Genomic DNA, 17,275 nt, shown 5'->3' on the forward strand with positions numbered 1-17,275 from the left:
GCATAAACAGTAAAGCAATAAATTACATTATTATTTTCTCTCACACACAGGTTCCTCCTTTGAGTGCTTATGTTTTAGCACAAAGCTGACACTAAAGTAGAAAATTACCACAAAGGCAGCAATTCTCCTTTATGAGATGTGACACAACCCTAACGGAGATCAAGCTAAAAAAAAAAAAAAACAAGAGATCAACCTTATTATGTAAAGTGCAAGGACAATATTTGGCTTTCTCTCATTAGGGCTTTGTGATATAATGATATATGTTGGGTGTTGAAATTAAAACCTCTATCATTGCAAGAGTGACATTAAAAGCAGCAACACTGACCAAGAGAGCTGTTCTCTATATTGTGAGAGCGTAGGCTATACTGGTTTTGGGGTTTGCACATATAGACACACTATAAAGAAAAAACCATCTCAAGAGGAGATTTCTAGATAAAAAGTAACCAATGGGAGAGTCTCTTGATAGAGACATAGTTGGCCACTGAGCAGTGGCATAAAGAGAACAGCGATGTGCACAGTTTCTTCGGGCAATAATAAAACGTAAACCCCAATGATAGACAGTGTCGAACCCTTTTAGGTACTTGTCTGGTGAATTCATAAAGAGCAAATGTCCATACACCCACACCTTAGTCCACTGAGACTCCTGCCTGACTCCATCTGTCTCTGGGTGTGTTTTAAAAACATATATGTGTCTGAAAAATGTTATTTTCTCACAGTTTCATGTGATATAGTTTTGGGAGACAAGCTAGCATAGGTTTATCACACACAGTCCCAATATTTCAAAACTGGGAAATGTTGGCCAATCAGATCAGTCAGGACAGCCCAGGCAGGTCAGCATGGTCATATATCCTCTTTACATGTAATTTCTCTGCTTTGAGCAGGCTGCATTGAAATGAGCTTTATCTTGATGATAAGTAGTTCACTTCCTCCTGTGTTAAGTCCCCACAGAACCATAACTTCTGCTTAAGGCATATACTGTTATAGGCCTCATCATGCAAGCACAGACTGAAGCCCTACAGAGGAAATAAGATAATAAGCATATTTTCATCAACATAGTGTGCAGAGGAAAACAGTGCTTAGCAGCAGTGTTGAAATATTTCACAACTTATTGTACAAAGTTCCACCAGTATTCCCATAAACCAAAATAATTTCCTTATTGTAAAGAAATCTCTAGCTCAGCAAGGATAAGACTTGTTCAGGAGAGGGGATGCTCGAATAGATTTGTCTTTAAAACTAATTGTTTATTCATTTTTTCCAATATAATTTTTGCGGACTGTGTATATATGTATACACAATATATACAGACAGGGTGCTGCAGTGGTAATAAGAAACTGAGTCATAACAGAGATGGTGGTTTATTTAAATGTTTAAACGGACTCTGCAGTTTATTACCTGGATCCATGTTCTCCTCTATTCTGGGGTGAATAAAGTTTAGGACAGCACTTCAGATATGTTAAGTGTAACATATCTGAAGGCAGGATGTGGTTATGTTCTTCCTGCAGAAATGTTATTAGAAAAAGACTAATCTCTCATCTTATCTTCACATCTAGCTTAGATACAAGTGTTTGTAGCAGTAATTGCATGGTTTGTAATGTTAAGTTAATGCAGAGTAGGACTGACTAGCAATAATAAGGGCCCAGGATTGCTATTTTTTAATGTAAATTGGATTTTATAGTGATCCTCTTGAACATTTAGGTTATTTTCTGACCTAAAAATTTTGTTATAGTAAAAATAAGCAATGTTGCTGTACATCATAACTGTACCTAACAGTGTTTTAGAAAATCCTGTCAGATATCTTTCATTTAACTTTGAGTTTTAATGTGTTTTAGTTGTATTTTTAATAGCATGCCTACTTTAATCTTGCTGCATATCAGGCAAGTTTATGGCCGCTTGTTCTGCTTCTGTGTTGATTGAAACCTCCCCCCAATCTCCACCCTCTCAGTTTTTTTCTGCACTTACTTGTGAAGTTTGACAGACAAGAAGAGGAAACAGACGTCGTTTCTCTCCCCACAGAAATGGTTGGTGGTCGACTTTGTTATCGCAGCTATTTCATACACAGCATTGTGCTCTGGGTCTCCCTCCATTGTAAGTACACCTATGCTTTCAAATCTTTGTTACATGTGTTGTATTTATAAAACTTGTTGTATTTAACTCTGATTCATGGTTAGGGTAGAGTGTGTAGGTCAAAAGTGCTTCTCCTCTTGAGAAGTGACGTGTCTTCCTTGGAAGAGACTTGCACTGTATTTCACATGTGTGTGTTTCCAAATGCAGTATTACTAAATGCAGTAGTGGTGTTAAACCTATAATAATAACATCAGTATCCATATTAAAGAAATATTTAAAGGTTTTAATGTTATTCAGCACCTAAATATTCTTAGATCATAAGTTTTCTCTTAATTAAAAAAGTCACATGTTCACTGATGAGCAAAGTGTTATTTCTTGTTTGCAAGTCGGTTTGCATCTTTGTTACACTGCATCAACAGATATCCTGTTGCATTTGTTTGGAAATATAATTAAAGCTACTTCAGGCTTGAACATCGTTTCTGTTCCTGTATATTTTCCTGTATAAGTCCTGGTTATATGGTATGCTTTATCACATATTTATACTTATATGCATTTATATAATTTATTATACAGTATACTTTGTATTGATTTGATAGTAATGGAGGGGGCTGGACATCTCAGAAAATTTGCATAAGTACATGAGTTGATCAAAGTGCTGCTTTTCTTTTTTAAGAGTAAACTTTGCTAATAAAAAAACTGAATATAGTGCCATGGAAAAAGCTGCGAGTCACACATGACACTAGCAACAGAAGCATTTCCTGAGTACTCTCCACCAGTTCAGTTGCAGTAACACTGGCCAAACGTAATGAGCTCACAGCACAGCTGTATCCTTTGCCCATGAATTCTGTAATTGTGACACTTTTTCTTTCAAAATGTTGCAACTTTTGCCTTTACAAAGCCTATTGTCCTGCAAAACTACTAACCACAGCTATTGTATGTTGTAACTGATACTAATGAACACTTACCTTTTAACAGCACCATTTTTTTTCTAATTCTTCAGTTCAGTTGGCACTCTGACACTTTTCTTTCCAAGTGCAATTTATGTGTATTGTTTTTTTACTATTCTATTAATCCCAAAAGGTTGATTCTGTTCATCTGGATGTAGCGTTTTCAGTGGGAGAAACGTTGTGTTACCTTTTGTTCCAATTTTCCCAAAATTACAAAATGATTAGTCATCGTTTTTCCATAGATAAACTATAAATTAAAATTTAGTTACTTTTTTTATAGTTACGCCAGGTCAGTTATTTCATAAATGTCACCTGACATGTGTGTTTACCATTCTGTGATACATTTTTTTAATTGTCCAATTCTGGTATTTTTGCAGTTCTAAGGGAGAGGATAAGGTTTAAGGCAATTTGGTCTTTTTTTATTCTCACTCACTGACTCATTGATCAGTGATATTTCATAAAGATTACACTCAGTTGTTTGTCTGTATGTTTTTCAGATGTGGAGAGTTCCAGTGGAAAACGTGTCATTCATAAAAATGTTGGAGATACTGTGGAGCTTTCATCAGGATTACCAACTGAAAATGTGACTGGGGCAAAATGGAAATATAAAGAAATAATAGTTGCAGACAAAGACATTCCAGATAATGCGGGTGTTTCTAAAAGATCTCCATTTAAGGACAGATCAGAGCTAAACCAGGAAAACTTTACTTTAACAGTGAGGAAATTGACTCTTCAAGATTCTGGTGATTTCATTTTTATCTCAGCAATAAATGAAAAACAGAGGGATTCAGTGACCATCACTCTGCAAGTTCATGGTAAGACACTTTGATTAAACAAGAATCCTGATAACTGTAAATAAAAGGCTATCAGTCAGCTTGAAACGGTTGGCTTTTTTTGCTTGTCTTTTATTTGTTTGCTTGTGTTTTATGTGCATTTTCAGCCACTATGATATATTACTGTTAAATATTAATTGTGTGGAAAAATTCTTGCACTGGGTTACTTTTGATTTTTAGCATTGTGTCCTAAATATCTATTTACTGATATTGATACTTGTAAAATCTTTATGAAATACAGTGCGATATTTTTTTTTTTAGTTTAACAACCTCCCTTTTTTTCTGCACAGTTTTTTTTATCTTTCCCTGATTATCTATTTATAATAACAATAATAAGATAATAGATCTCTTCCATAATAACGACTTATGGGATATAGCCTAGCTCAGTGGTTCTCAAACAATGAGTACCACCTCATTAAATATATGGGTCTTGATGTACCACCCTTATGTCCGACATTAAAGTACAGTAGTATACGCCTATTTAACACCATATACAGTTTACACAGAGAATTTTATTTCTTATATGAATGTTATTTATTTTAACTGTCATAAATAGGATGTGACAAGTGATAATAATAACAACTGTACTGCATTAAAACATTCACAGCAGGTGGGATTTACAATCTTTAAGGGATGACCTGATGAACCCTGCTTCCGGGTCCAAAATACTCTAAGTATTATCAAGGCTTTAGTGTTTCTAACATGTTTTAATGCTTTGTATCTTATTCTGTTTAATCTGAACAAGCCCCTAAAAACAGTCAGTGATCACTGTCGGCCTCTCTCAGTTTTTATTGCCACTACTCATCAGCAGTAAGTTCAGTTTTTTAAAACCTAACAACAGCCCAGCTCATGCAGCAGTATATTAATGACTAACCTCGTATTGTGGATGGATTATCTCAGTTGTTCTCCTGACTGAAGTTGGTCCGTTTACAGCATCCTGCCATGTGATTGCATTTGTCCTTAACCATTGGGAACCCTCACATTAACTTTTATTGAGTGGAAAAAAGTTAGCATTCATCCTCCAGCTTCACTGTGTTTATATTATGCTAACCATAGCTGTGTCGCTAGTCACCACGTAGCACATCATTATTTACCATCTAGCCCAACTTCAGTAACCCTACAAATGTTACTGCTGTTTAGTTTTCTGTCTTCATTTATGTTGGAAGTGGTAGCTGTACGTTTTAGTTTTTCAGAAATCCCTCAGTCAGAACATGGTATATTATTTAATCTTAAAAAAAAAATTGGAGACTTCCCGCGTATCACTAGAGGGAGTCCACGATCACCACCGGTGGTACGTGTACCACAGTTTGAGAACCACTGGTCAGGCTTGTATATTTGCTGAAGTAGCAAATCCTGTAGATTATATAGAAATATTTAATTTTCATCATAATTTATATAGTGGTCTACAGTGTTGGTCAAGTTACTTGAAAAAGTAATTAGTTATTAATTACTGATTACTTCTCCAAGAAAGTAATCCTGTTACTTTACTGATTACTTGTTTTCAAAAGTAATTAATGATTTTATTACTTAGTCACTTAGTTACTTTTTAAAAACATGATACACAATCTGAATACGTAATAAAGCAATAGACCTTTCAGCCCAATTCTATTTTTTCTGCATAATCCATTATATAAAATGTAATCAAATGAAAAAGTCTCTTTTTAAAAATTGTTTTATTAGTTTTAATCTTTTAACTTTAGGCACATTACATCAAGCAAAAATTAAATTATATGCAACAGTCTTCAAGTTGAAGAAATTTGTTTACCATTTAAACCTATTTTCTGCATATTCCAGCATAAAAAATAAAATATTGTTTTGTGTTTACACTCACTCTTTCAAATAGATGCAAGTAAAACACAGCAAAAAATAAATAAAATTAAATAATTCAGCAGCACTAAGTCCTGTCGTTCTTAAATCTATTTTCACCTGTTTAGCAGGAATCGAGCAGTCGGAGGTTTGCCCGTTGCCGCAGCAGTCATGTCAGCAGGGGGATCCGGGGGTTCCTCCATGAATTTCACATTCATGGCAGCGTGCTAGGCGCTTGCTCAGATTTAAAGTTAAATTTTTCCCTGTACAAGGAAGTTTTCTTCCCACGCAGAGTGTACAATGGATTCTAATGTTTTTGACACTTTTTACAGAATCAAACTCAAAGTAATGTGAGTACTTCCAAGCTTTAAATGCTACATGGTCGTACTCTCTCCTGCACTCCATATTATCTGTTGTTGATCTACACATGTCTGTTGCTGCTACAGACATCGCACACACTCATGTCATTGTCATAAGACACTCTCACAAACAAAATCACGGTTTAGTAACGCAGTAACACAGCATACTTACAGAAAAGTAACAGTAATCTAATTACTTTTTTGCAATAGTAATCTCTTACTTTATTCGTTGAAAAGGTTATTGGATTAAAAGTAAGTAAAGTAAAGTACTTGTAATGCCAAATCACTCACTGTTCATCTCTAGCGGTCATGATTTCATTTTACTTCTTTTATTAGTTTTAAATCTGTTGTTATATTATAGTGATTGTCTTAACTTTTAATGTCTTTTGTTCAGCTTGTTTTGGAGATGGTTTTTAATTTTTAGGTTTAAATTCTATGCGACCAACTGATACAGGAGTTAACAGTACTTGTCGGAAAGTTTGATAATGAAGTTGTCTGAAGTTCTTGATGTTTGGACCTTATTATATAGGACGTCAGCAGAACTCAGCACAAACATCTACTTAAAGCTGTGATGCAGAATGTGACTTGACATACTTTCTTTCTCCTCCTGTTTTCTCATTAGAGCCCATAACTAAGCCTATCATTAAATTCAATTCTACCTGGATTTCCTCAAATGAAACATGTAAAGTTCTGCTAGAGTGCAGCGCAACTGGTGATGTCAGCTACAACTGGACTGTAGGAAACCAAACACTAACTGGTCCCAAGCAACAATACATCATCAGGGAGCAGGATGGAGAGACCAAATTCACCTGTACAGTTTTCAGTCATATCAGCAACAAGTCTGAATTTCAAATGGTGAAGTGCAGCAACAGCACACAACAAGAACCAGGTATGTAGTGTACATATTTACTTGTCTTAAGAGCTTGAAAAGAAAGAGACTGGACTTCTTGAAGTTTTTTCACCATGCTTTTTTTTTATGATGATCATGATGACTTTATTGATCACCATTGGTCATGATGTCGAAAACCAACAGTGTTAAAGAAGATGACATATGGATATTAAATATGTTTTAATCTTGTGAAGCTGTTAAATGGCACAGCAGTTTGGCATTCAGGATGACAGAAGTTATGTGTAGATATGTGAAATAACTGCAAATATACATGGTAATACAGTCTATAACCTTATTTAAAACTACATCTGTACAATTCTAGTATTAAAGTCAACATTTGGTATGATTACCTTTATTCTTCAACACAGCCTGAACTTTTATAGGCAGCTTTCTTATAATTTCTTTGAGTAGTCGTCAGGAGCAGTTCTCCATTCTTCTTGAAGGATACTGGATGCCCTTTGTTCTGTTTTCTGTCAAGATGATCCCACACTGCTTCAATAATGTTGAGGCTCTGAGGAGTCTAATCCATGACATGGTAGTGTGTGGGTGATTGTCATTCTGAAAAAATACACTGTTGACAATCAGACGCTTTCCATATGGTATTGTATGGTGAATCAAAGCCTGATGGTACTTTTCTGTGATCATAATCCCATCAATTTGGACAAGATCTCCAACACCACTGTTGGCTGATATGTAGCCCCAAATCATGAGTGTCCACCATGTTTTACAGATGGCTGTAGATGCACACTGTTGCACCTCTCTCCTCCTTTTCCAGAATCCTCAAATGTGTCAAATGTTTTTAAGGACAAACAGCACAACATCTCAGTATATGCCTTTTTCACCTACTTTTCACCTAGTATGCCATTCAAACTATTATATTTAGCAATCATAGCAATCATAGCTCTGAATAAATTGTTCCAAAATATATGGGGTTTTTTTTAATGGGCTGATAGCAACAAAGTGTTCGAAGATTTAATTAAAGACTTAAAAATTGTTTCTTTGCTAAGTAGTATTTTATGTGTAGATACAAAAATGGTTACTCCCTTGAGTTAAATGTGTTTTTTAATATATACACTTGAATGATTCATGTTTGAATGTTAGGTGGCTTAAAAAAACTTCTTGAAACAGTCAGGTGCAAAGACTGGACTGAAACTGAGTGAAAAAGCAAAGAAAAACTTTTTGATCATTTGATCTTTGAACCCAATACCACTTTAAAAATGCAAGAAAGTCTGTCTCCTTGGAAACAAAATATAAAGAAAAGAGGGGCACAATACTGTAGATCACGATGTTGAAGATGGGTTAGAAATTATTTCAATCTGATGAAATTAAATTATTTGCAATTGTGTTGGTGTTGTTTCAGTTGTTTTTCTTAATGAGATATTTTGGTTATTTATATTTAATCCTGGGCTGTTATTAACATAAACAATTTCATCATTTCCAGCAAAACATTTTTTCCTTTTCATGGGTGTAGCTGGTGGATGTTTGGTTCTTGTCATTATAGTCAGTATAATCGTGGGAGTTTGTTGCTGCAAAAAAAGGCATATTGGTAAGAAACTATTGATTATGTCCATTTTTTAGTTTCATGATATTAAAAGTGTCATATTTTAACATTTTAAGTGATGTTTTCCATTTGTAACCAGGAAGTGACACAAATGACCTCACTGTGTATGCTGACATTGGTGAGCTTACAAATGAAGATGTAAGTATGCTCATATATTGTGCTTTACACACATCCTTTTTGAAAGGAATATGATGTGTTTCTGAGAATAAAATGTAAGGTTTACTTTAAGGAATCTGTCTCTATCCACTCACAGGGGACTTCATCTACCATGCAGCCTTGCTCAGTGTACGAAACCATTGATAACAGAGTCCCAACAGTTAAATCTGGGGTAAGAGCAAAACTTTGTATTTGACATTCTGGAGAGTGAATTTATCTGTTATCAAGAACTATTCAAATAGTTAATGCAGGTGGCTACAGTGTACTTTTCCCTACCTTATGCTGAATATATAGTACTCTACATTTTCATAGTTCTTTTATTGTTTGTTTTGGTTTTTTTGGTAAACATTAGTTAAAACAGACCAAGTAACTGTGGATGTGATGTCTTTGTTTTTCCCATCTTTTTGTAATACATGCAGCCCCAGACCGTCTATGACAAGATCCAGCTTAATCGTGTGAGGAAGCCTTCAGTGTCACCCTACCAAGATGTTTCATAGATGATGTATAGCTTTGTATAGCTTTTGCCTGTTTGTCCATGTCTTGTAAACATAAAAATAAATGTGGACTATAATATTTTGTTTATAGAAACCCCTGAAAATACAAGGCTAATGTAACAAGGAAAGAAGCAACATGTTCTTTTTGAAGTTTTTTGATTGTATATTATATATCATATGTGAGAAACTGTCATTAACAATTTTGCAAATTTTGTAAATACATAGTTTGTTATCTTGTGATCTTTTTCTTCTGATACATTGAATGATATTAATGTGACTGTGAATTATTTTAGTAATACCTATTTTTCTTGGTAATAGTTGTTTACCAACAATATTCACACAGATACATTGCTGTAAAACCTACCAGCACAATCATGGTTTGTAGTGCTCAGTCTACTAAAGTTGGTGTCAGTCGCAAAGAGGTAGCACTGAATCAAAGTTTTTGAACCATGACTTTTCTCATTAACTTATGATTAAATCTCCTTCACAGTACAGCCCTTAACTCTACTGTCGGACCAAACTTTCCTACCAGTCATCACAGCAAGCTGTCATATCCTGCCAGTGTTCCTCATACTATGTTACTCTGGCTAATTTAACTTAACATAAGCCTCAACTTTGTGGTGACATGAAGTGAAGCCCATACAAGGATTTAATAAGCATACTCACAACTCTATCTTGCTGAAATGATACAGAAATGATGTAATAGCATAATATAACTGCAAGCAGTAATGTGTTACGCAGCTGACTCTCTGGAGGGCATGGCTTACCACCATGGATATAGCATGGTACTTTTATAACATAAAAGTAAAGAAAATGCAACAGAATAAACGATAAATGAATAGAAAATGTGATTTTGACAGCCTTGACAGTGGTCCAAGAAGATAAAGCTATAACTCAAATAATGTTTCTCATTCCACTCTTTATTTATAATGTTGTGTCTCTATTTACAGATATGTTTGTATATTATATTATATTAAATTATACACAAAGCAAATGTACCTGAGTCCTGAGAAATTAACTTAGAATAATGCAAATTTTCACGTGGTAAAATGATTTAAACTTATAAAATAATTCTGAAAAACATGTGATATAATTTCACAGAATGCAGCATTATACCAAACTCAAAGAAACAAGTAGAAACAACTAAAATAACATGGACAAAGTACAGTAGCAAAAGAAGAGATAGAGATTCTCATGGGACACATCAATATAAAATATGAAAAAAACAAGGGAGAAAAGACACATAAATAACTACAAACAATCTCAGCATCCTGAGCACTTATACAGTAATAATATAATACTACTACTACTACTACTACTACTACCACTAATAATAATAATAATAATAATAATAATGTATATTTTGGCCAGTCTGAGTTATGACACTTGATTCTTTCTTGAAGTTTTCTTAACTAGATACCAGGTATATATATATATATGTATATATGTATATATTAGGGGTGCAACGATACACAAAATTCACGGTTCGGTTCGGTTCGATACTTTGGTGACACGGTTCGATATTTTTTCGATACAAAAAAAACGTTCATGCCTTTTTAATTTATAATTTATTAAAATTATAAATATATATTTTAACTCAAAAGTACAGTTTTTAAATTTAATGTTGCTGAAACAAAGTAATAAAAAAATAAATCTATCTGATCGAGAAATCCCTCATCTTTGGAAAAGAGAGTTTATTACAGAGAAATGGCTCTTTCCAAAATAAAAGCTATACTATACGCTTCTTCTGGGCTATATTCTCAGCAGCATATTAAACATATCAGGTCCCCATAAGGAGAATCATGTGCTAACGGCTGTCTAAATGACTCGGGTAAAGTTTGTAGCATGCGTGCTTGTTGTTTTTGTCTGCTTCCACTTGTCTTTGCACTAGGATGATGTCGGAGTAAATGTGCAGTCATATTCATTGTGTTCCCACTAGTGCTGTCAGCGTTAATCTGAAATGACGTTAACACCACAACACGGCAAATCTCCGTTAACGAGCTACCGCGGATCGACCCGTGTGTGGGGCTGGACGGAGTCATAACGTTAACGAGCAAACTGCGCTAACGCAGTAGTTCCCACCCATGTAATTGAGCATTGCGTGGCACATCCGACATACTGTTTTACTTTTGTCCATGACACGCTTACCTTCAGGGTCATACTTCACATGAAGACCAAAACAGTTCCAAAAGCCAGATCTGAATGCGGGCGGGGGAGGTTCAATTTGCCATGTTGCAATGAGCTTAGCTTCTGTCTTGCTAGCTTGCGCTGCGCTCAGTGGATCTGCGCTCGACAGTGCAGCCTAGGCGGAGTAGTCGAACGCAGATCCACTGAGCTCTCAACACAGACAGCATCGTCAGAAGAAAAGTTGATAAAATAAATTAAAAATGTTGTATTGTTCGATACACATGCGTACCGAACCGAAAGCACTGTATCGAACGGTTCAATATCGATACGAGTATCGTTGCACCCCTAGTATATATATATACATATATATATATGTATATATATATATATGTATATATATATACATATAGATATATACATATATATATATATATAGATATAGATATAGATATAGATATATAATGTATATATATATATATATATGTATATATATATACATACATATATATATATCTATATATAATTCATTTGAATATGGTCTTCAGTCCGTCAGCACTGGACCAGGAATTCTTCTTGAGGCTGTTATGACATGTAATGAAGCAGAAAGAAAATCAGTTATTTGACATGTTTTATTAAAAACATATTGTTTGTCAAAAATTATATAAACTAAACAGAAACTTACCTACAGACTACAGTTTTTAGGATACACAACTGGACACGGACTTTCTAAGAAAAAAAAAATCAAACTACTTTTTTAATCCTCGAGGAAAATATGTGGTCACAGTTAAACACAAAGTAGTTAATATGTGTGAGTTTACAAATTAGTGTCACTGGACATTACTAAATTAGTTTAATTCAGGTTTTCACATCCAGATTTGATTCTTTACTGTTTTTACATTTAAATATTATCATAATATACTTCTTGCAAATGTAGTGAATTCTTTCCATATTTGTTAACATCATTTCATCAATAGCATGAAGTAAAAGCTCAATCATGTTGACCAGAAGTATGTTAAACAGTTTGTGACAAAGTAGATAAGAGAAGAAACAAGCACAACATTGTTTAGTCTCTTAGCCACATAGGCAGTCCGCCAAGCAGTTTTGATAGCATTATCCAATATAGGCATTGAAAAATCATCCTGCCATTAGTACTTTTTAACAAAATCTCCACTGGCATTTTGTATACACACAATCTGGCCATTTGCTCACCTGGTTCTTCTTGTACAAGCTCTTCCTCCTTCTCTTTGAATTAAACTAGAAAGTAACAAACATTTTATCTTATATGATTGATTATAACAGCAGGTTGTAGACCCACATTTGTAGAGTTCAACACACTGCTTAGTTATGTAAAATCATCATCATCATCAATTATTGTGGTTAAAAAAAAAAAGCTACCTTACCATTATAACTCTTTTTGTTGATTAATGTATATACATGTCCACTCTTACCAGTTTGTTTTTGCGCGCTCTCTCTCTTTTTGGTATCTTCATTCTGCTTTCTCTTTTCCTCTTTTTCTCTTGACCTTTTTGCTGTCACACAAAGATTAAACGTATAAGTAAAGCAGAATTTACAATCCAATAAAAGTTTTAAAGAGACCCATATTAATTTAAAGAAATGTTTAAACTAAATATAGGCTGCTTCTGCTGCTAACAAGTATTGACAGGTAAAATCATTTTAACTTATCACCTGGATCTCTAGCTATATTACAAGCAAATCATGAAGCCCAATTCTATAAGAACAGGAACAGAAATCTTTGAAAAACTGAAATAATAAAGTTCATGAGCTCCTTAGCTGGCAACAAGTGATATACCACAAGACTAGTGGAGACTAGTGGCTCTAAAAGCTAAAGTTAGCTAATAATCTCTAGTGGTCTAGCCTACATTAGCTAATTTTTTAATGCTATATATAGAACAAATTATACATAAAAAAACTTACAGATCAGAAATAGATATAATGAAATTATAGGGATGTTTCAAATGGCTTATAACATTCATATTATGGTTTGGAGAATTGTTGTAAAGTTTTATCAAGAGTTTCAAGAAAACAAATCTACCAGTATCGTCTATTTAAAAAAAAATGAGAGAAAGAAACAGGCTCAGTAATAGATGATTAAAATTAGGATTTGTTATGTAAAATGCAATAGGAAACAACTTCCTCATCTAATCTGAGAGAGTTTGGTTGGAAAAATATAATTTGTTTTTTTCTTACTCCAGACAAAAAAACAGTACAGGCTGCTGGAGGTTATGTGGCAGTCTAAAGGCTTATCATTACCATCTGTTCTTATCCTGCCCCAACGTTACTCCATTCTGGCAAGATATCCACAAATGTTTGGAAAAGAATTTCTGCACCCAAATCCCCTTTGATTTTCTTTATATACTCTTAAGCCTCGAAAATCCCAAATATGACTACTCCAGCAGATAAATATCTAATCTTTATTTTAATGCCAGCTAAGAAAACCTTGACTAAGAAATGGCTCCAAGCAGATGTACCAGGAATACAAGAACTGTACAATACTGTCTTTCAAATATTTGTAATAGAGAGGGTTACTATTTCTTTGTGGCTTCAAAGAGATAAATTCAACAAACTCTTCTTCACATGGCCCCAGTATATTAAAGAGTTAAGAAGTGAATTTGTCTAAATAACTTATCTTACGTAGTGAACCAACTATAAGATGGAAAATTCCAGCAAGACTGGGTCAACCACTTTCACTTTTCAAACTGTTCAGATTGTTGGTTTCTTCCATTTTTTTTTCTTTGCCTACTACTAAAAGCACAACCAAATATTGATTCCTAGATATACATTTTACATAAAGAATTTGGGAAAAACAATCGGGAGCTACCGCTTACATCTTGCTATAACTTTGAGGAACTGAAATTGTTAGCAAAATTATGTATGGACAAATAGTATGTATATAAATATCACAAATATCACTAATCTTAATGCAAATATCTTGTGTAAGATCATCAATAAAAACTAAAAATATATTTTAAAAAAATTTGAGTTGGCAAAATGTAACATTAGGAAACAATGCCAGATAATAATACTAAAATACAGTATTATTACTAATATTACTAATATTTCTATAGTTATATAGAAATATATATAGCTATAATGCAATTTAGGGGTGCTTGAAAACACCCCTATGGCTAATATCAACCACTATATTCACTGCTCTCTAGTGAACTGCAAACGGGAGGTTACAGAATGAATATTTTTTTCTGTCTGTGGTGTGGTTTTTTTCCTCTTACCTCTATAACAGTAAATTAAAACAGCAATGAAGACACCTGCTCCAACACCAACAAAGAAGCAAATAGAATTTCTGGCCCTGGGCTGTGTCACAGATGTAGGTGAAGGTTGCGTTGTACAATTTGGAACTAAAAGGAGGAAAACAAAAAATATAAAATAAAAAATGTGATAAAAAATGTGACTTATTGTGTGTGAGCTGATTGGTCTGATTTAGTTTCAAATTCAACATCATTAATTTCAACACATCTTTTGCTTAATCTTCATCCCCGCTGATGCTGTGCTTGTGTGTTAAAGAATGTGTCCCATTCAACAGCTTACCACAGATCTTACTATCACACTTTGGTGTGACAGGTTTGGATGAAACACTCTCTGTATCTCTGCTGGAGATGCAGGTAAAACTGCCATTCTCTTTGGTGCTGACAAATGCAAAAAGCTGTGCAGAGCTGTCACTGGGATTACTCTTGTTGATGGTGAGCACACTGACTGGTTCAACACTCCAGGAGAGGTTAACACCCTCATCCAGAGAAGAGCAGGTCACCACCATTAAACAGCCACTTTCTACAGATGTGCTCGTGACTGTCTGGATGGATGGCTGCTGCAGCTTTTCTGCAAGGATGCAGAGTGAAAATGATAAATTCATGCAAAGTAAAGATAAGACTTGAAAATGCATTGAAAATAAAGGAAAAGTCTGTATTATGATGATGGTTGATACGTGTGTGTGTGTGTGTGTGTGTGTGTGTGTGCGTGCGTGATTTTAAGATTAATACAGTTTTATTTATGCATCACTTACGTTTTACTGTGAGTTTAATCTTATTTACTTTGTCTTCACCCTCACTGTTGAGGAGGTCTAAAGTGTATTCAATGGCATCACTTTCCTTCAGGTTGTGAATTGTTAGGTCACCTATATGATAAAATACATTGAAACAAAATCTAGAAAGAAATAAAACTACAATTCCTTTGCAATAAAAAAATATGATAAATGTCACCTGATGTTGTGTTAAGAGTGAGTCTCCCTGTGTACTGAGGGAAACGTTCAGTGTTTATTTTCCCATTCAGAGAAGTGGCAATCCAAGTGTTGTTGGTGAATATTGACCACTCAATTTTGATGAGACTCCATGATGGGTTGGCTCCTGAGGGCAATGTGATGTTTTCTCCAAAGTACCCAAAGACTTCCTGAGGTGATTCAGCTACTGCTGCTGTTTGTACACCTTGTACCGCTGGTAAATAAATACAGTTGTTTTTATAGTTGTTTTTATAGTTAAATCAACATGTGAAGACACTAGATGTCAAAATTCTCGTGTTTTTTTTAGGAGTATTTGCAGTAGTTTAAATTATAAGCAGCCCAATTTTGAACATCTGTTGTCAAGATATTTTTCTTTTTGAGTCAACCTGAAAATCCCAATAATTCCACCTGTCTAGACATCCAACATTCTCCTTGTTAAGTGTAAGCTAGGGTAGATATCAATACAAATTTAAAATATATAATCTTTCACCATGAACATCCAAAATTGCACTAAAGTGGTAAAGCTAATAGCATGCATAATCGGAACACACGTTAACGAACACTAAACACATGGGTATACAGTCTCATTTTGAGAAGAGTTAACAATGAGTTCTATGAGAGAAGACGGAAATGAAGCCATGTGACAGCAGCTACATCTATACACCAGCTAAACTTCCTCCTTTTTTCTAATACGGACAACAGAAAACCATTACACTATACTCAGTTTTCTTGGCATAAATCTAAAAATTAAATGATAAAATTGACATAATTTATGTACAGAATTTCAGGCAATTAATTCACACGTTTTGTACTTCTACCTAAGGAAACCAGTAAGTTACTCATTTTTAAAACAAATGTTGAAAAAGATTTAAAATGTATTTTATCTCAAGGTCTGGCACATCTGTCGATGATAAATAGCTTCAGATAATGCACATAGGACATACCTTGAAAGAAAAAAATTAAAAGGATCGGTAGTCTCATGGTAGCTGACGTGAAACACGGTCGAAGTGCTTTCTTGACTTGACTTCCTGGTTTTTTTTGTATTTGACACATCACGTCCTTTTTCCGCATCTGCCTCTATCACACCAACCCTCAGACTATGTCCAAACTGTCTCAGCCTTGACTCTTTAACTTTGTCAAAACACTCCACCTGAGCTGTCCTCTGATGTACTCACTTTTACTGCTGTCTATCCTGGTCACGCCCAATGAAAACCTTAACAGTTTCATCTCAGTGACCTGTATTCACTTTACCCTTGTTCTTGAAAATCAATCAAAGTATTCTTGGTCTCAATCACCAAACTGTGTTAATGAATTTGGTTGAAAAGCTTGCTGCTCTGTCAGGTAGGTCATCTGGACCAACAGCCTTTCTGCTTTTTAGCCTCTTTATAGCAGCCCTCTGCACTTCCTGATTCACTACCTGTCCTCCAAATGGGAAGTGTTTGTCACACCCATGTACACCCTATTTGCAAATCTACAACCATCTGTTTTTCTGTGTTTCCCTTCTTAACAACATACCTACTCACACCTCATCACCTTCACCTACATGCCCACTAAAGTTAGTTCCAATCACCACTCTCTCTCTGCTGGGTACACTCTTTACTACATGATTCAGTTTACTACAGAAATACTTCACTACTTAAGATCTTCATAAACACATTCTTGTTATAATATGTTTATCACTTTTGTTCTAAATATTCATGTTATCTGTTACCAACCTCTATTTTTTGGTATATTTCACATCTTTCTTTCAGTTTTTTTCCTTTGATTTATTTTATGGTTTCATTTTCAAC

The 17,275-nt window shown here is 34.5% G+C and overlaps 1 protein-coding gene and 1 long non-coding RNA gene across 4 annotated transcripts; one reads left to right on the forward strand and one right to left on the reverse strand.

The window, feature by feature from the left end:
• The first annotated feature begins 1,984 nt into the window (after window positions 1–1,984).
• LOC102081370 (uncharacterized) lies at window positions 1,985–10,304 on the forward strand. The gene is made up of 7 exons (XM_019354158.2): window positions 1,985–2,085; window positions 3,509–3,826; window positions 6,632–6,898; window positions 8,340–8,444; window positions 8,539–8,597; window positions 8,713–8,787; window positions 9,035–10,304. The coding sequence occupies exons 1-7, from the start codon at window positions 2,016–2,018 to the stop codon at window positions 9,110–9,112; spliced, it is 972 nt and encodes a 323-aa protein (XP_019209703.1). The 5' UTR covers window positions 1,985–2,015; the 3' UTR covers window positions 9,113–10,304.
• Window positions 10,305–11,706: 1,402 nt separating this feature from the next.
• On the reverse strand, window positions 11,707–16,682 carry LOC106097051 (uncharacterized). 3 transcript variants are annotated; one of them, XR_002059393.2, is made up of 9 exons: window positions 16,430–16,662; window positions 15,469–15,699; window positions 15,273–15,383; window positions 14,801–15,088; window positions 14,485–14,610; window positions 12,685–12,765; window positions 12,446–12,490; window positions 11,919–11,962; window positions 11,717–11,815 (listed from the first exon to the last, which is right to left on the reverse strand). It is a non-coding gene; the product is annotated as an uncharacterized LOC106097051 (long non-coding RNA). The 3 variants fall into 3 exon arrangements; XR_002059392.2 differs by having other exon boundaries at window positions 11,707–11,815; window positions 12,446–12,765; window positions 15,469–15,696; window positions 16,430–16,682; XR_002059391.2 differs by having other exon boundaries at window positions 11,709–11,815; window positions 12,446–12,765; window positions 16,430–16,678.
• Window positions 16,683–17,275: the final 593 nt, after the last annotated feature.

This window comes from Oreochromis niloticus, linkage group LG3 (genome assembly GCF_001858045.2).
Source record: "Oreochromis niloticus isolate F11D_XX linkage group LG3, O_niloticus_UMD_NMBU, whole genome shotgun sequence".
NCBI classification, from domain to species: domain Eukaryota; kingdom Metazoa; phylum Chordata; class Actinopteri; order Cichliformes; family Cichlidae; genus Oreochromis; species Oreochromis niloticus.